Source organism: Ursus maritimus, unplaced genomic scaffold (genome assembly GCF_017311325.1).
Source record: "Ursus maritimus isolate PB19 unplaced genomic scaffold, ASM1731132v1 scaffold_17, whole genome shotgun sequence".
Lineage (NCBI taxonomy): Eukaryota > Metazoa > Chordata > Mammalia > Carnivora > Ursidae > Ursus > Ursus maritimus.
This window is the reverse complement of record NW_024424119.1, coordinates 55882859-55902989: the sequence shown is the minus strand read 5'-3', so window position 1 is coordinate 55902989 and position 20131 is coordinate 55882859. Positions and strand designations below refer to the sequence as shown.

The window sequence follows — 20131 nt, the reverse complement described above, 5'->3', positions numbered from 1 at the left end:
CACCACCCAAAGATCTCCTTATCAGAATGGTGGCCTCCCTGTCACTCTGTCCATTTGTCCTGATGCATTTTCCTTCTTAACTGTTCTCACTACATGACATGCTACAGGTGAAGCTATTCTTCTTATCATGTGCTTCTCTTCCCTAGAATGTAGGCTCTGCCAGGCAGGGACTTCAGCTATGGACCTTGGTGAACCCCTTGAGCACGTGCAATTCATCAATATTTATTGAGTAAATGTTTGAGGATCAAGTGGCGGATATCAATCTCAGAATATCCTGCAGACAGACTTGAGAATGACTGGCTTAAGTTTAATGCTACATCCTTCGTGAGCCCTTTCTGACTCCCAGATAAAGTCCCTTCCATAAGTTCTCTTCAAACTCAGTGGTCATCATTCAGGCGGCCTTGATCTTACCGCAGTGTGAGGTTTAGTTGACTTGCGTTCGCATCTCTCTTGTTAGGAGCAGTTCCCGGAGAGCAATCACTGAGCCAGATGCCAGCAGGTGCTCAGAAAACACAGGTATGAAAAGGAATGGCGTCCTCCTTCTCCCTCTGTTCTCTTTAATAGAAAGGTTTTGGAGATATTTTGGCTTATGGTAGCTATTCATGATGAAAACCTGTCATATCCAGAACAAATTTGGGGTGTGGTTAGCAGTTTGGGAGAGGCGTAGTATGATGAATATCTCAAAGAACTTTTACTGTTTGCTCAATTACATTCACTATAACGTCAGGTATCATTTAGAATTTATTTAAAATGTCCTCTTACAACTCAACAATAAAAAGACAAATGACCCAACTTAAAAATGAACAAAGAATCAAATAGACATTCCTCCAAAGAAGATACTCAAGTGGCCAATAGGCACAAGGAAAGATGCTCAACATCTTTAGTCTTAAGGGAAACACAAGTCGAAACCACAGGAGTCCCGTTCTCACTAAGACGGCTATCATCAAAAAAACAGACACACAATAAAAAGCGATGGGGGTGACGCGGACAAAGCATGGCTCTCATACATTGCTGGTGGGGATATAAAATGGTGTAGCCATTGTGGAAAACTCTGGCAATTTCTCAAAAACTTAAACAGTTATCACATGACCCAGCAATTCCACTCCTAGATAAATATCCAAGAGAATTGAAAACATATGTCCACACGGTAAGTTGTACACATATATTTATAGCAGCGTTATTCATAGAAACCAAAAAAGTGAAAGCCACCCAAATGTCCCTCAGTTGTTGAATGGATGAACAAAATGTGCTATATCCATTCTCTTTGGCCATAAAGAGAAATGAAGTACTGATCCACGCTATAACAAGGATGAGCCTTGAAAACATTATGCTCAGTGAAAGAAGCCAGACACAAAAGACCACTTATCGTATGATTCCATTTATATGAGATTTGCAGGATGGGCAAATCCGTAGAGACAGAGAGTCATTAGGGGTCTCCAGGGAGTGAGGGGAGTGGAAAATATTCTGGAATTAGATAGTGGTGATGGTTGCACCACTTTGTGGGTATATTAAAAGCAGTATTTTAAAAGGTGAATATTAAGGTATGTGAATTATATCCCAATGAAGCTGTTATTTTAAAACAAAACAAAACAAAAGGTCCTCACCTTTCAGTAATTAACACTTACTCAAAGTGATTAGCGTCTAGCTCTTTACATATTCAGTCCGTTGTGGAAAACAAAACAAAACGAAATGAAACAAAAACCCACCTGCAAACCAGGCAGTGGAATACTGTCAATTACCATGTTGACAGCCTTCAGTCCTCTGCCAGCCCCCTACCCCCGCCAGTGCAGATAACTCAAGACAACACCTCTTGGGTGGAGATAGAACAGAAGCCCCTCTTGGGGGAAACGACGCGGGAGAATAAAGCGACTGTTGGCAATAGCACATTACCTTCCTCCTTTCCGGCAACAACTCACAGTGGACAGTGAGCTCAAGAATCCACTTGGATCGTTCATTTCAGCCAGGCCGTCACCAGAGCCAATACAGTCTGAAAAAAAAAAAAAAGAAAAAAGCCTCGAATCTGAAAAACTCAAGGCATATTCAATACCCACATACTATCCTTAAAAAAACAAAACAAAACAAACTTCATTATGGAAAACATCAAACTATATAATGAAACCTACAAACTCATCACCAGTTTCAAAAATTATCTTTTTTAAAAATAGATTTTATTGATTGATTGATTGATTGATTGATTGAAGCAGGGGCGAGGGGCAGAGGGAGAGGGAGAGAGAGAATCCCAAGCAGACTCTGTGCCCAGTGCAGAGCCTGACATGAGGCTGGATCTCACAACCCTAAGATCATGACTCCAGCTGAAATTGAATTGGACACTCACCCGACCCAGCCACCCAGGCACCCCTGACCTCCAATCTTCTCCTATCCTTTCCCCATCTGTCTCTGTGCCCCCAGATTATTTTGAAGCAAACCTCACATATCACATTATTTTACCCATAAATATGTACCTCCAAAAGATGACTCTTAAAAAAAAACCCACACAAAATAGAGGTGCCAGGTTGGCTCAGTCTGTTGGGTGTCCAACTGTTGATTTCCACTCAGATCCTGATCTCAGGGTTGTGAGATCGAGCCCTGCCCCAGGAGTCTGCTTCTCTTCTTCTCCCTCTGCCCCTCCCCCCTGTACTCTCTTTCCAAAAAAAAAAAAAATCTTTAAAAAAACCCCACAAAATATATTCAAATTTCTCTTATTGTCTTACAAACTTTTGAAGACACAGTTTGTATAATGTCGTTTTTTATTGTTACCTCCATTCTCCATGGAAACATGGAAACATGAATAGCAATCACTACTATTTACGGGAGCAGCTATTGTGTGCCTGACAGTTTACTGGGGGCTTTCCATGTATTATCCAATGCTGTTCTTGCATCAACCACAAGGAGTTCGCCGTTACCCCTGTCCATGCCCTGTTCCCCAGCTCAGGGAGGTTAACTGACTCAGCCGAGGGTCAAGCTGGCTGACCCAACCTCTAGCTCCTACTCATGCTTCTCCCTTGCCCACCTTTATTTTAGGGTTGTGCTGACCAATAGTGTAGCCACTAGCCACATGTGGCTACTGGGCTGAAAGGTAGCTAATGTGCCTAGCCCAATTCAAAATGTACCGTAGTGGGGTGCCTGGGTGGCACAGCGGTTAAGCGTCTGCCTTTGGCTCAGGGCGTGATCCCAGCGTTATGGGATCGAGCCCCGCATCAGGCTCTTCTGCTGGGAGCCTGCTTCTTCCTCTCCTACTCCCCCTGCTTGTGTTCCCTCTCATTCTGGCTGTCTCTCTCTGTCAAATAAATAAATAAAATCTTCTAAAAAATGTACTGTAGGAGTAAGATACTTGAAGATTTCCAAAGGTTTAGTAGGCAAAAAAGAATGAAAATGATCTCAGTAATTTTCATATTGCAATGGCATGGTTTGGATATATTGTATTAAATAAAAATATTATTCAAATTAATTTTACCTGTTTACCTTTTTTCTTCCAGTTATGGCAAAATACACATAACAAAATTGACTATCTTGGTCATTTTTTAGTGTACAAATTCAGCGGCGTCATCAAGTACATTCACAGTGTCGTGCAACCTTCATCCATCTCCAGAACTTTATGATCTTCCCAAACTGAAACTGTGTCCATTAAACACTGACTGCTCATTCCCCTTCCTTTGGCTCTGGCAAACACCACCTACTCTGTCTCTGTGGATTTGATGACTCTAGGTACCCCCATGTAAGTGGAATTATGCGGTATTTGTATTTTTTGTGACTGCCTTACTTATTTCACTGAGTATAATGCCTTCAAGTTTCACCTACATTGTAGCGTGTGTCAGAATGTCCTTTTTTGAGCCTGAAGGATATTCTATTGTATGGATAGACAACACTTGCTTAACCATTTCCCATTGATGGGTATTTTGGTTGCTTCTACCATTTGGCTATCGGGAATAATGTTGCTATGAACATGGGTGTACAAATATCTTTTCAAGACCCTATTTTTGATTCTTTTGAGTGTACACTCAGAGTGGAATTGCTAAGTAATGTAGCAATTTTAAAATTTTTGAGGCAACACCATACTGTTTCCCATAGTGGTTGTGCCATTTTACCTTTCCACCATCAGGGTACTAGAGCTCCAGTTTCTCCACATCCCCACCAAAATGTATTTTCTTTCCTTCTTTTTAAAATAGTAGCCATTCTGGGGCCCCTGGGTGGCTCAGTCAGTGAAGTGTCTGACTGCGGCTCAGGTCATGATCTCAGGGTCTTGGGACCGAGCCTGAGACAGGCTCCCTGCTTAGCGGGGAGTCTGCTTCTCCCTCTCCCTCTACCTCTCCCCTCTGCTTGCGCTCTTTCTCTCTCTCAAATAAATAAATAAAATCTTTAAAAAATAAAATAGTAGTCTTCTAATAGGTGTGAGGCTCTTTACCTTTTGAAATGTAACTATTAGAAAATACGAGGCTCGCATTTGTGATTCATATTACTTCTCTATTGGACAGCATTGCTAATAAATGGTCTGGGAAAGAGAGGTGGAATTCAGGTTCCCAGACTCCTTCGCAGTTAGGAGTGGCCATGTGACATTGTTCTGGTCAATGAGGTGTGGCCAGAAGTCTGCTGGCGGGACCCAGCCACCGTGCAACCATAAAGTGACAGAAATGAGTCTGGAACTAAGAGCACTTGGGCAGACTGACGAAAACGTGTGGGTCCCTGATGAGCCATTACAGCACCCCATCTTACGTACCCTCTGACCACTTCTCATGTGGTCTGTAAGCCCTCTCTCTTTAAACTACCTTTATGTTGATTGCGATTGTTAGTTTCAGCCAAACCCTTCTCTGATGGGCTCCTTCGGAAGTGGAACAGCTGGGATTTGAACACACCTGTCTGTCCGTCCTTCAAAGCCTGTGCTCTTTCCACCTCTACCCTCCACTGCCTTCCAAGAATGGACTGGTGTTACTAGGAAGCTGGGAACTAGTGAGGCTGTTCTCCACACCTACTATCCCTGAACAGGCAAAGTGATTTGCAGCCACATGGGGAACAGATATCACCTGCAGGAAATGTGTTCACTTTACACACAAAGATTTGCAGTTAGAGTGTCTATAGCTATATAGTTTAAGGTGGAAAAACTGGGCGGTCAACAATAGGGAATTCAAGAAATTATGTAAAGCCATTGAATGGAATCTTGGGAAGCCATTAAAATGTTTTAGAAGACTATTTGATGAGAAGAAAAGGCATTTAGGCTATATTATGAACAATAGAGGTCACAACACAGTAGGATTCCAATTTTGTAAAATAATGCATAATGCATATGTGTGAATAACCAAAATGTTGAGAGGTGAAATTATGCATAACCTTATTTTCTTATGTAGGTTTTCTCTATAGTTTCCAACATTTCAAAGTGTGTGCTTGTGATTAGGTAAAATAAAGCAACACATGAAAAAGAACAAGACTCCAGCGTCAAGGTGAATGGATTATCTCTTTGTCGGGAATCTGATATGCCTTCTTTTGTTGTCTGACCTGAGGCTTGGAGGAGGGGGTGAGGAGCTGCAGGGGAGTGTTGGGAAGAGTAGGGGGGTGCTAATGAGAGCTCCCGAGACAAAGATCCCTGTGTTGCCGTGGCTGCCCAATTGCCTTGGCTTGCCCTCGGGAATCTGGAAGCCTGGCATCTGCCCTCTGCTCCCACGTTCTGTGTGAGGGTTACACGTTTAGTAGCTTCTGATGCTAGCGGTCCATTGTCAGTCTTGATTAAAGCACACCATCCACATAACACAGTAATAGAATTAGATGGGCTGCGGTAGAGGCGGGACAAACAACTCGCATTTTGTTCCACTTTGATTTAGCCTAATGTGTTGGTAAAAGGGTCCATTCCTGAAATGTTTTGTACTTAATTACGTATGAACACGGGAGAGAGCGGAGGTCCCTAACAACATGCTTGGTGGTTGATTAAGTGAGCGTCCAAATGGGCAATCGATAATTTACTAAAATATTTAAAATACCTCCTGGCTTCCTGTGATGGGAAGAATATGGCTCACGTGTGGTCCATTGTTGGCTTCTCTGCAGGTGGATTTACCCCCTGCCTTTCTGGTGTCTCTGCCTCGAAGCCTGGACACTTCTCCCCACTTTCTCCATAGCTAGAGGGTGTACTGTCACAAACACAGATCTAATTACGGTACACCCCACTTCAAACTGTCCGTTGCACTCCCTTACCTCTTACCCTCCCGCACCTGGTTAGCTCCTAGTCTCCTTGGAAGGCTTGACCCAGGCCCCCCCTGTGCAGAAGGATGCCATAACAACCTTCTCTAAGAACTTCAAAATTCTGTGTGCAGGTCTCGCATCCTGCAGTTGAACCTCATCGTGTTTCATGTTTCATTTGTGTCTGTGTCCCTGGCTAGGTTCTTAGTGAGTGCCATGAGAACAGGAACAGGTTCCATAGGGATGCTTACTTAATCCTTTTATTCTATGAGTGTCACTGCGTAAATGGATGAATTGGAGTGCAGGAATCCTGGTGCAGGTCAGCATTAACAAGGAGCGATCCTCTCCCAGCCCTCCTTCTTGAATTACTAACAGTTCCTCCTAATCTTATGCTCCTGGATTGTTAGTTCTGGAGGTCATCCCACTTCCTTGTTCTCTAGATGCGAGATCTGAGGTTTGGAAGGGTTAACTCATTTGCCTGAGAGACACCAGTCTAGGCTGATTTCCTGCTCTCCAGGATCCTCTGTCTTTGGGATCATTTGGTCATCATCGTCATCATGTCAAAATCACGACAGGCAAAATATGAGGAGAACAGGTGTGGGGGATAGGTTCAGAAGAGATCAAAGGAAGTTTCTTTTTTTTTTTTTTAAAGATTTTATTTATTTATTTGACAGAGAGACAGCCAGCGAGAGAGGGAACACAGGCAGGGGGAGTGGGAGAGGAAGAAGCAGGCTCCCAGTGGAGGAGCCTGATGCAGGGCTCGATCCCAGAACACTGGGATCATGCCCTGAGCTGAAGGCAGACGCTTAAAGACTGAGCCACCCAGGTGCCCTCAAAGGAAGTTTCTTGACCATACTTGCTTTAGATTAATTTTATTAAACCTGATTCTAAACAGTTTAAAACTCACTGATGCACTGGGCCATCAGGTGAAGGTGGAGGAACACATAATCCACTTCAGATATTTTCAGTGACATTTATCAGGGCCAGACCCCGCCCGGTTTTACCTCTGGCTCCCCAGCTGTTTAACAAAATGTCGAGCATATCCAATATCTGTATTTGTTGCATGACTAACTCGCATGCCTACTATGTCCCCAGAACTGTATGCTGCCTCAATTTAATCCTCAGAGCAACCCCCAAGGTCTTAAGCATTATGCCACACTGATTACGACAGGTGGCTTAGTTACGTTTGGCTTATCCAAGGCAGATTTGGGTTTAAATCTATCTGGTGACATTCTGCCCAGCCGTCCAATGCGGTGTTCTGCATCTAGTAAATCCTTAATAATTATTAATTGATGAGGGTGCTTTCTCAGTCTGAATGCTTAAACCACATTCTCTCTGAATATGATGGGAGTTGCAGCATATTTTAATTAAATACTGACAACTTTAATTCTGATTGCTCATTCTAATACTCTTGAGTTGATAGCACCAAGCTAATGGCTTGTTCATTTTGGAAGATATTAGCAGCAGGGTGCTGCCTTTTACCCAAACATAAGATCACAATAATTAAAATCTGATATTGCTCGAAATGAACTCCTTTTAAACTAATTTATATCCCACAAACACACACAGATGCAAGCATATATGTGCCAACATTCTCAAGAATTTACAGCACCTTAGAGAAACTCTGTCCATTCCCTTCCAAAATGAAAAGTTTTCTGTTGCCGTGATGAAAGACTCCTTAGTAGGTTCAGGGGAAATGTGCATTTCCACTGATCAATTTCTGAGTTTCCCAGAAGAGGGGAGCCAGAGAGAAATCCTGAAAACTAATGACTATGGGAGCAGAGCATATTTGTACTTTATAGCTCCAATCAGTATCTAAACCACTGAATCAGAGAATAAGACAAAGGAAAATCATATTGTGTGGGGGGTGGGGAGGGAGAGGGTGGGCGAGGGAGGTGGGCTGAGCAGGAGGGAGAGATATCTGAGTGTACAAAGAGATGAAGTAATCTGGAGGGAGGATCCAAGAAAGCAAACATAACATATCCTGTTAACTCGTTGCTTCCGCGAACTTACACCGAGCATCTCTTGTGCCCCAGGCACTGGAGACTTGGTGGTTACAAGCTCGCTGTGGGCCATCCCCCCATGGTGTTAGCCTTAGAGCATGATTCTAATGAGATGTCCATGTTTGGGCTTTAGGGGGGCTATGAAACCCTGGAAATTGTATGCAAAATCTCGGGTTTGTAGGTACATATGGGTGCGGGCAGAAATCGGAAAAAAATAGTACATTTTTTTCTTGGGTACAAAGTATGCAGCTAGAGTCACATCCTCTAAGCCTTCAGGGATCCCCAATAAGGTGAGTAACCACAATAATAGAGTTTGCCTTCTCTAGTCTTCCCCTAGAAGGGATGAACAAACTAGAAGGGAAGCCAAAATCAAAATAAACCAACAAACACAGATATTTTCCTTCATTTTTATGAAGTTGAAAAAGGATTTTCTCCAAAAAATCTTAAAAAAACAAAACCTCCGGGGCGCCTGGGTGTCTCAGTCAGTTAAGCGTCTGCCTTCAGCTCAGGTCATGATCCCAGGGTCCTGGGATCGAGTCCCACATCGGGCTCCTTGCTCAGCAGGGAGCCTGCTTCTCTCTCTCTCTCTCTGCCTGCTGCTCCCCCTGCTTGCGCATTCTCTCTGTTAAATAAATAAATAAAATCTTAAAAAAATAAAAATCCAAAACCCTATACTCCAAAGGAGATAAAAATAGAAAGGTCACCAAGAAATAGTGAATTATAGGACACAGTTAAATGACAAGCTCTTAGCAACAGGGTCATGTAGCTAGAGATATTTGACCTAATAGACCCATTGTTCATCCTTGCTTGATTCTGCGCAGAGTCCTCACGTGGGGATAGAAGCACAGTCACAGACCCTTGGGAAACTTACCCAGCACATTCTCCTGACAGCTATGATCTTCTGAGTATTCATTATTCACCAGGCATTATTTCAAAAGCCTTCAAGGTGTTATTAAACCTCACAGCTATGTAATAAAGATAGGTATTTTTACTAATTCTATTTTACAGATGAGAAAATTAAGGATCAGGGAGTTCTGGGACTTGTTTAGAGTTCCACAGCTGGAAGTTTCTCCTATCTCTTACCCTTTCGCCCTAGGAAAAGCTGCCACGGCAATGCTTGAAAGTGGTGTAGATGTCAGGAAATGAAAGTTATTACGTAAACCCAAGACAGTGAAAACCCTTTTTATCTCACGGGACTATTCGTTCATCTAAATAGTGTCTGAACGCTCATGGAGAGCAACATCGGGGTCCAATTTTGGAGCAGAGTTGATCTTTACTGCTCCATAACTAGAGGATTTGAACTGAGATGGTGTGGGGGGGGGCAAGGAGGAGTGAGCATGGAGAAGGAAGAGTGGGGGAGCTATTAAGGAAGTGGGTTTGAGGTGAACTCCACAATTTCACATTGCTGGTCAGCACAGCCTGGCAGAACTGAAAATTTTTCTTACCACTTAGACCATGTTTACACTTTCCATGCCCTTTATTGATGGCTGTTTAAAACGACTTATCTTGACGTAATTTCAGTCTTGGTAGTTGCAAGAATAGTACAAACAATTCCTGTATGCCCTTCACCCAGATTCCATAACTGTTACTATTTTACCACATTTGCTTTATACGTCTCTCTCTAAATAGATATTTTCATACTATTTTCTTTTTCGTAGAGATGTTCTTTCATAAATGACGCTCTTTTATCCCTTCAAGGTATATTCCCTCCAAACAAGGATGTCCTCTCTCATAACCACAGTTGAGTGATCAAAATCGTAACGTCATCACCAATAAAATACTACAAACTAATCCATAGACCTTATTCAGATATCACCAATTGTCTCCATGATGTCAGCAAAGAGAGTTCCAGATCGCATGTTTCTTTGTCTTCCATGACACAGATGTTTTGTGGAAAAGTATAGGCCAGTCATTTTGTCAAATGTCTTTGAGTTTGTCTAATGTCCCGATCAGATTCTGGTTTTGCATTTTTGGCAGGAGTATCACAGAAGTCATGTTACACTTTTCTCTGTGCATTGTGTCAGGAGATGGTTTGTCCTACAGCGGTAATGTCAATCTTGGTCTCTTGTTGGGGTGGTGTCTGCCAGGTTCCTCCATTGCGAAGTCAACATGACCCTCCTCTTTTACATTACTTAATTAAAAAACAAGAATTATGGTAAAATAAACACACATAAAATTTACCATTTAACCATTTTTAAGTGTCTAGTTCTGCAGCATTAAGTGCATTCACGTTGTTATGCAACTATCACCACCATCCACAGGACTTTTTCACTTTCCTGAACTGAAACTCTGCTGATTGAACACTAAGCCCTCATTCTCCCCTTCCCCCAGCCCCTGGCATTCACCATTCTACTCTCTGTCTGTATGGATTTGCCTATTCTAGGTATCTCATAAGTGGAATCATACAGTATTTGTCTTTTTCTAACTGCCTATTTCTCTTAGCATCATGTCCTCAAGGTTCACCATGTTATGACAGGTGTCAGAATTTCCTTCCCTTTGAATGCTGAATAGATATTCCCTTGTATGTATATACCACACATTGTTTACGAATTTATCCCACGATGGACATGGGTTGCTTCAGCCTTTTGGCTATTGTGAATAATGCTGCTGTGAACTTGAGGGCACAATTATCTGTTCCAGTCCCTGCTTTCCCTTCTTTTGAGTATATAACTAGAGGTGAAATTGCTGGATCATTATTTTTCCCGTTGTGGGATGATACTTGGAGACTATGCAAATATCCAGTTACTTCTCACGCTTTCACCCACCAGGTTTTAGCATTCCTTGATTCCTACCTGAATCAATTATTATTCTGATGTTGCCAGCTGGTAATTTCCCCCTATCATTTCTTCTACTTCTATCAGTTGTCATTCTACTGTAGGGAAGAAATTTTCTTTCCCCCTCATTTATTTAACAATATGGACTCATTTTATCCAATGCTTATCATCCTTTGCTCCATGGACACTTTTCTGCTCTGAACGATTCTTTTCTCTAGATTTCCAAGAGCTCAAGATTGGGGAAACGCGGGAACTTTCTGTAGTTCCTTGTCACCATTAAGGAAGCCGAGAGTGCAGCCTGACTTCCCCAAATCTAGGCGATCGCTTTTCCGCCCGCTTATTCATTGGTTTAGCTGAGTGGATACCCTCTTTCGCACAGCGTCTGCACTGATCCCCTGGGCAGCCCGTCCCCGCGAGAACTACATTTCCCAGAGGCCTTCGGGGGCCTGCGTCATCAGTGAGCGCGGCCTTTAGCGAGCGAAGCCGGCTTTGGAGAGCCTGCTGTGGTGGCGGCAACATGGCGGACGTGCTAAGTGTCGGAGTGAACCTGGAGGCCTTTGCTCAGGCCATTAGTGCCATCCAGGCGCTGCGCTCCAGCGTGAGCAGGGTGTTCGACTGCCTGAAGGATGGCATGCGGAACAAGGAGACGCTGGAGGGCCGAGAGAAGGCCTTCATTGCGCACTTCCAGGACAACTTGCATTCGGTCAACCGGGACCTCAAGTAGGTACCGGCTGAAGGGGCCGGCGTCGGGGACTCGCCCGGCGCCCACCCTGTCCCGACCCCGCGCGAGTCTTCCTAGCCAGGGGCTGCTCTCAGTTCCTTGCTCGCTTGCTCTCTTTCCCTCCCCTCCAAGCCCATGCCTGTTCCTCAGGGACACCTCGTTTCCCACCCCCGCTTTCTCGTCTCCCTTCACTTGGCCTCCTCGTCCTGGTTGTCTCCCGCCGCCCTGGACCTCCCATGGGGTCGTTCCATTCCTGACGAGGAGACGTGCTCTTCCCGTGAACTTCCACTTCTCATCTCTGCTCGGCAGGTTTCTCACCTGTAGGCCCTCTGTGCCCCACCGTGTCTGATCAAATAGTACCAAACAGGACCAGCTCAGCGCTGCCCCAAACCCACGTGCACTTGGTCTCTTTGGCACCAATTCCTCGCTCCTGAACCTGGAATTCAGCAGTTCCACACTACTCCAACCCCAAACACGATAAAACAGGACTTGATCTTTCCCTCTCCCCTGCCCCCTCTAAAACCTTACCTGATCAGAACTTCACTCCCACTCTGCTCCTGTTCAGTTTCTTCCTCTAGGGAGACCTAATCTCAGGCTTAACCAGCTTAATCACTTACGTTTAGCAGCCCCCCCCCCCCAATATTAATTTGCAGTCCTTTAGGGTTAAGGATTGTATATTTCTTTCTCTTTCTTACAAGTCACCTTCTTTACTTCTACTTTCTAAGTGGCGTGTGAGAAATAAGTGAGAGAATGTTTGTGAAATGCCCAGCAGGTAGTAGGAACTTTTTAATTGGTTAGGTTCTGCACTTGTCTTCCCTTCCTTGAGAGAGTCAGCCCTTCTCAGGGAGGTTGGAATTCCAGGATTTTTGCCTTTTACCTCTCAGAACTGACCTCAGCAGGGAAAGGCATTTGGTAAGATAGTCATCCTGTAATTTCTGGAATGGATGGATTCCCCCCCCCCCCAACTTGGTCTCCTTAGTAACCAGATGGAAGGAGGAGGTAGAATGGAGGAGGAGGTGGTGACCAAATGATGGGTGGTGCCTTTTTTGATTTTTTCCCCTAAGTAGTTGCCATTCTTTTTTGGTGGAAGGCCAGGAAATCACACACCCCTCCTCAACTCCCACATCCACTTGCTGTTCTCTGGTGCAGTGCCAGTTAATACTTTTCCCTGCATGAGGGGATGCACTGGCTGTTCTTTGCTCTCTTCCGTTTCCTCCCTTTGGTAATATTCAGGATCTTATAACCCTCCACCATTCTAGAAAGTTTATATTATCCTGTCGCCTTTTTACATCTTTATGCAGTAGTGCCAAGAAGAAGTGGCTGAAGATTCCAAAATGAGTGTGGCATGAGAAGCTGTTCCTAGAGAGTCTTTTGATGACAGTTTGAGACTGGCCTCACAGAACATGCTTCTGGAATGTGCTTTTGCTGTTGGCTCACTTTCCCAAGCTTCTCTAGAGTTTTCCTGCTAGACTGAAGTATGTTTGTTTGACACAGCCCCCTCGGTGGTGTCTTCCCATTCCATTTGTTTATTTTATCTCTTCTTTGTTTTGTTAAGTTTTACCATCTGTGAAGTACCATGTACTAGTCTATCCCTATGTGAATGATAAGTAATCATCATCTATTCAGGTACTTGCTGTTCTGCCAAATGTAATGATCTGTATGTGGGTCTGAAAACTCTTAGAGAGAAGCAGTGTTAATACCACATTTCAGAATTCCAGAAAGTCGCCCTCCTACCCCAAGAATAATTTGAATGGTTAAATCCTGACTTTAGGAGTCTTACTGGTTCCAATGCTCTTAACTTTTTCCTCCTTAAGAATGGCACCAGAGAACTCAGTTTTAAAATAAGATAAGCTCCTACTTTTAAGGGTTTTCTTGATTGTCCGTGATCTTAACCTTTCAAAGTATTTCTTCTTAAGAGACTTCTGATGGACAGTTTGAAGAACAACCTTTGACAAGTGTGGTTGGCTAAAACCTGGAGTTTTGGTGGACTCAGGTTTATTTGCTTTATCTATTTATTTTTCAGTGAGCTGGAACGTCTGAGCAATTTGGTAGGCAAGCCATCTGAGAACCATCCTCTCCATAACAGTGGGCTGTTAAGCCTGGATCCTGTGCAGGACAAAACTCCTCTCTATAGTCAACTCCTTCAAGCATATAAATGGTCAAACAAGGTAAGGGAGGCATGTCAGAAATGGAGCTGATATAGAAAAAGCAAGTTTTCTAAACATTTCATAAATGTGGAAGGTGAGGGTGGGTTTTTATTTCTTTTTTTTGTTCTTGATTCAAAATTCAGATTTTGTTCTTGATGGGATTACAGAGTTGGAAGTTTTGTAATTTTTCTAAGAGCTATTTCGTAGTCCTTTGAAGTCTTTGAGGATTAGTCATGATGCTCAGGTAATTAATTTTCTTAAAAAAGTCCTAAATCAGGTGTATTTAACCTGGAAACCGGGTATGGGGAGCAGCTTTTATGAACCCCTTGAAATCATATGTAAAATGTTCTGTTATGTGCATTTTTTTTTCCTGGGGAAGACTTCCTAGCTTTCATCAGATTCGGAGGAGTCCATGACCCCAGAAGGTTAAGGCCTGGAGGTCTAAATGTTCAACCACTCACAGTTTATGTTGCTTGTACTGTCTTCCCCTGTCCTCCCTGGAGGACCATCAGGAGAGTACTGTTTGATTACTCTCTACTCTCTAACTACATCTGGGGCAGTTTGTTCTAAATGTGCTCCATGGAATCTGCTATTCATGGGTTCCTTCAGCAAGCAGGCCTGTGGCATAGACCCCGGGACAGCTGTAATAGGAAAACTAAACTGTAATCTAAAAATAACGGTAACAGTTAGGCTCATAAGCCTGAAAACAGTTAGTTTGTTTACTGACAGGCTCCTTTTGTTTGGGTGCTGTGGGTTCTTGTGTATTTTTTCCCCCTGCTGATAAAGAACTACAATATATGTTTGGAATGATTTGGGAAGCTTTTTTCATTAGACTGTGCTACCTCTCTGGAGACCATTGTTCTCACAGTTATTGGTTGTGAACTGCTCTGCCCCTCCAGTTATCCATCATCTTTTCCCTCTTTGCTGTGGTCCTCCCCCCCCCCCCCCCCGTTTTGGATGAGAGATGAGCCCTGAGAGTTTTTCTGGTGTACAGATTTTTTTCTTTGAGTTTCTCAGAATTTAGTATACTTTGGTTTGAAGTGGAACCCTGGAAGGTAAGTTTGAGATCCAGGGAGAAATGATTGAATCTCTGATACAAACATGTAGCCTGTAAGGATTGTCCCCCAGACTCTGGGCTGCCGTGGACAGAAACCCAGTTTGGTCTTGAGGATGAGGGTGCCCAGCTGGCGTGGGGGTCTGTCACTCTTGTTCTCTGAGGTCTGCTTTCCTCTGTTGGCCTGATGTCTATAAGTGGTGGAAAAGTTGGCTTGGCAGTTGTAGATTTGCATGGTTCTTATACCAGGTGATCTCCTGGTATCATGCCAGACCCTGAAAAAGGATTTTAGCCCTGCGTGGTAGGTGCTCCCTATCTAAACAGTTCATTAAATCCAGGGCTGGGATTCTCTGATTGGCTGGGGCAGGTCACCCGAAGCACAGGAAGTGGGGCTCCTTGGAGTTGGAGAGGCAGTTCCCAAAAGGTGGGGATGCAGGCAGATAAAAATTATTTCATCGCCACAGCAAGACATGAGGCTTGTCCAGCCCGATGCAGACAACACTGCCCTATCAGGCTGTCCTATCTGAGCCTCCTTGTTTTCCCAGGGACACTGTTGGTCATCCTTATATGAGTTTATCTAGGAATTGGTGGGATCTGATCAGTAGGTGGTGCATGGTGCGACTTACTTCTGGTTGGACTCCTGGTAGAAAGTCTTGCTTTTTGGTGTTTGGACAGAGAACTGTGTTGGTGTATCACATGGGTGATGTTGTTTTTGGAATAGCCTAGAGCTATGGAGACTTTTCAGTGGAAGGAAGACTTGGGCCAATTGAGAAACTGCAAGTGACTGGGACTCCTAGTGGAAGTGACTGGTTTCAGGTTGAATGAAGGTACTTTAATTGTTCACTGAATTTAATAGTTAGCATATTAAAGTAAAAGTCCCTGCTCCTGACTCTTACCCTTGCTCCAAGGTGAAAAAGAGGTTGCATTAAGGAAAAGAAATACTATGTTCTATGGAACTTCTTGTCCTGGAGATGCTACAGATTAAAGTAGTTTGGAAATCCTGTAAGAGCAGTGTGAAAGCTCCGCGCCAGGGTGGGAAGATTTAAATCAAGTCCCTGGCCTGGTGAGCTTCTGCATGGTAGCTGCCCGTTCATCAGCTCCCTAGTGCCCCAGCAGAGGGGGGATTGGGAGCTGCTTGTACCATTCATCCGTAGAAACAAAGAGAACGATTAAGAGATGTTTAGTTTAGCCCTTACTTTATAGCTGCGCAGACTGAGGCCCAGTGAACTGAGCTGCCCACGGCTTCACAGCTAGACTAGAATTTGCATTTCCTGACTTAGGTCAGTGTTTTTCCCTCTAAACTTGATGCTTTGATCCATTTTGGCTTAAGGTTTTCGACTATAGAAAACATTCTTCCCCTTCCACATTCATCCTAGAAGCAATTCCTATGTTATCTTTTATTCATGAATCTGTATGCATTTTGCTAATTTGTAATGGTTTATTGAAAAATGGAGATGACAAATGTGTGGTACGTGGGTCCCCAAACTATTGCTCTTGTCCAGGACAGACACCACTAATCACCCTCTGCATTCCTTCCTGCTGAGGTCATGCAGGGGCTCACAGCTCTGTTCTGGGCTTAGGCGGCCCCTGCCAATTACTCAAAGATGGGCTGCAGGGAAAACATGTTTTTTATTTCCATTATGATAGATAATGTCCTGTTTGACTATGACTTATTTATACCCTATCTTACTCTAGAAGGGATTTAAGGTCGATTACAAGAATACATAAAAACCTTGAAAGGAAAGAGGGAAACAATGGTGAGGATGCCTTATGTACATTTCTTTAATAAACTCAAGAAGTAGCCCCAAGAAATAAGCCAGTATTCTAATTTCCAGCTGGGGATATGGAAGCAACAAGCAATTATATGTGTTTATTTTGCCTCTCCTACAAATGAAAAGAGCTTTTTAATTGCTAAAGCTTTCATCATTCATCATTTTACCCTCAAAGAGTTTAAACCAGTAAGTGCATTAATATGTTAAGTGAAGTTTGGGGTAACTTGCCAATGTCAGCTTTACGCACTGTTGGCTAAGAATTGAAGGAAGTGTGGGAAAGGCTTTGATACCACCCATTATGTGATGAACTTTCTGTTTTATGTGCTATTGGCCATAGAAAAATCTCGTTCATGCTTAATGACTAATTATTTTCTTTAGGGGATTTTGTAATTTTTGTAAAGTCAGTCGGAATATTAATTACATGGTAGTTGGCATAATTGTTAGGATAACACATTTAAAAATTAATCTAATCTAATGAAGTGATGCCAAATTGCTGTGAGCAGCACTTTCTCCATGCTGAATTGGGGGAAGAATTTAGCTTTTAACTGCTACGCACCTACAGATAATTGTTCTGTAGAGGGATGACAAGCTCTCTTGACGAGGGCAGAAACAATTGGCATCAACGCTGTCCTTGCTGTGAGACAGTCCGTGCGGACCTTCTATGGCTTCTTATGTTCCGGTGTGCTGAGGGCTAGACTGAATTTATTCTGAAGATCCCTTCCTGTAGGTTTCCAGTGTCCTGTCACCAGGCTCTTATTCTGACTTCGACTTTCATTTCTGACTTTTTCACTTGTTTGTGGTAGAGGCTGCTTGTGCAGCCTTTCCCAGGTGACCTCTGAATCAGAGAAGACCCCAAAGTGTCCCTTTCTTCGGGGGCTGGGAAATGGGCCCAGAGGAAGGTGCCGCTTCTGCCTCTGGTTTGTTTTTACATGTTTAATTTTTCAGTTTTATTAGAAAAAGAGCTGCTTTCTATTCCGAGAACATTCAGTTGGCAAGTGTGAAGGCATTCCCTCCAGTCCACCTCCCTAACTGTTCTTCCCATAATTTAGTTTAATGGCCTTAAGTTACCGTGACATTCATCTCGCTCAGATCTATCCTCGAAGGTGCTCCTTATGCTTCTGCGTCTTGGAGCTAACAGGGGTGAGGTTGTTTGAAATGGAGCCTTTTCCTTTAGGGACCCTGTCCTCTTTTACGTCCCTGAGGAGAGGTGCTATGTCTGTCTTGTTCCCTGCTGGGAGTCCCCAGCACCTAGCAAGGCGCCTGGTACGCCATCGGTATTCTGTTAAAATCACTGAATGAATGAAAGAATAAATAAAAGCTTTTTCTGTTGAATTTTTAATTTACAACCCCTTTTATGGTTTGCTTGCCTTTGTTTTTAGTGAAGTACGATAAGGACATTTCCATTTTTGGCCATTACTGAGAAGTACAGTTGCGCTCTTTGGAGATGAGAGACAGTTCTGAGATCCTGTGATGGAGACGAGGGCTGCATTCCAGAAGGGTAATTTGGAAGGACGGGGTGAGGTCAGTTGGTGAACTGATGATAAGCTTCTTGAGGGCTGAGGTTAGCAGTTTTATCTATGACGCTTATCACCCATGTGCCCTTTCTAAGAGAGCCTGGTTGACAGCCCGTGCTTAGAGGGGATGGGACTTGATAGAAGCCTTCTGGAGTCGACTGAGTCAGGCTAATTTGAGCTACGGCACCTGGTGTCAGGTGCTGTGTGGCAGCTGTCGTTTTGGCCGTACTGAGAAAACCGGGAAGAGGAGAGTCAACCCCATCAGCCTCTCAGGGGTTATCCCTCTCTGTATTGTCAGTCTCTGATTCCTGTTCCCAGCGTTTTCTTTCCCACCAGGCCCACCCTGCCTTGTTCCTCTCTCTGATACACATTTGGGGACTACAGATTCATTAAGCAAATAACGAGGAGAGACAATCACTTAAATGCCCCCCAAACCTTAGTCATCATGACCTAGGACCAGGCCTGGTTTGGGATTATTGGTAGCAAAGGTGCCATTTTTAGGACTGTTCTTTCACCAACATCTAACCTTCACAGCCCCTGGTCATTCAGAATGGGCTTTCTTCTGCAGTGATTTTGACTCTAGGGGCTTGTGCCCTGGTTAGCCTTGAACCCTATGCCCTTCTCCTCCCTCTCTACCCCCAGACCTTGATACTGTGGGAGCCATTATGAAAAGAACAAAGAGTAACACAAACAGAAAGAGATAGCAAAACAAAACCAATCTCCTGGCTTTTTAGGTTCTGTTGGAATCAGAAGTAGAGGAGAGGGTAGTGAGAAATGTCTGGGCTTCCATGTAAGTTCTGGAGTTAGGCTGCCTGAATTCTGATTCAGTGCTGCACGTACTCTGTGCCTTGAGCAGGTGAGAAAGAAACTCTTTTAAGACCTCAGTTTCCTCTTCTGTGAAATGGGGATGACACTAGTATTTGTATCGTAGTGTTGAAGACAACATGAAGCAGTGCACGCGAAATGCCTTGCGATACCTCACCTACAGCGAGTGGCCGGTAAATGGTAGTTACAGTTCCCAGGCAGGGTAATGGTGTATGTGTGTATCTATTTACGGAGTGACAGTATTGCTCAGCAGTTAGGAGCGTGGGCTCCGGAGCTGGACCCAGCTCTGCTCTCTGACAGCTGGGAGGCTCACCTCTATGGGCCTGTTTTTTTCTTCACTAAAATGGGGACGATCATTGTACCCACCTCAGAAGGCTGTCATGAGGCTAAATGAGGCGTGATACACGTGAAGCACTTCCTGGCACGGAGTGAATGGTCTCTAGCGGCTGGTCTTAGTTTAACACAGTGACGAGGGCAGCGCTGGCCTGTCTCTCAGGGATTTCTGCTCTATCGCACAGCTTCCCAGACTTGATTTTGGTATATCCTTCTGGAATTCTACAAATCAGAGATTCTTTTAGGTGGTCAGCACCTTTCTGCCCTGTGGAAGCCTGAGTGTAGGTATCAGTAGTTCACATATTAATATGAACTAGTGGGAGGGGGTGTCTTCCGTCACAGAAGCTGGAGCTTGGGTGAGGGATTGGGAGGAGGGTAGCTAACCTCTTGGTGTGGAGCCCGGGGTTTTGGACAGGATAGGTTGGCACGTGGGAGTTGAGGGGCAGCAAAAGCAGGGTGAGGGTCCTGGGCAGAAACCACAAGGAGGAGTGAGGGGACTGCAGAGAAGGGGTTGAGAAGGGTGGTATATTGCTCGGGGCAACCCATTTGTGCAAAGTGGGGAGGAGTTTTCTCATGGGGGTACTCAGTAAGGCCGTGCTCCCAGAGCTCAGCATTCACATTGGTCTGCAGTCCTCTTACCTGGTGGGAAAACTCTTTTGGCCTAGTCAGGGATTTCTTGTGTTGTTTCTTTAGGAAAATGCTTGCATGCAAAGGCCGGTATAAAAAGAAACATTTGGATTCTATCTATTTTGTCAGTTGGGTGCTCGTTACTAGCCGGGCTCTGGGGTTAGACTCTTCTTGGGTTTGAATCCCCAGCCCCCTCTCT

At 44.1% G+C, this 20131-nt stretch overlaps 1 protein-coding gene across 2 annotated transcripts in view; it reads left to right on the top strand.

Moving 5' to 3' along the window:
- The first annotated feature begins 11417 nt into the window (after positions 1-11417).
- The window catches only part of MED27 (mediator complex subunit 27), a 197084-nt gene continuing 188370 nt past the window's right edge, over positions 11418-20131 (top strand). For both annotated transcript variants that reach the window (XM_008698681.2, XM_040632102.1), the window contains exons 1-2: positions 11418-11659; positions 13684-13828. In XM_008698681.2, the coding sequence (XP_008696903.1) occupies positions 11457-11659; positions 13684-13828 (348 nt within the window). In that variant the 5' untranslated portion in view covers positions 11418-11456. The remainder of the gene's footprint in view (positions 11660-13683; positions 13829-20131) is intronic.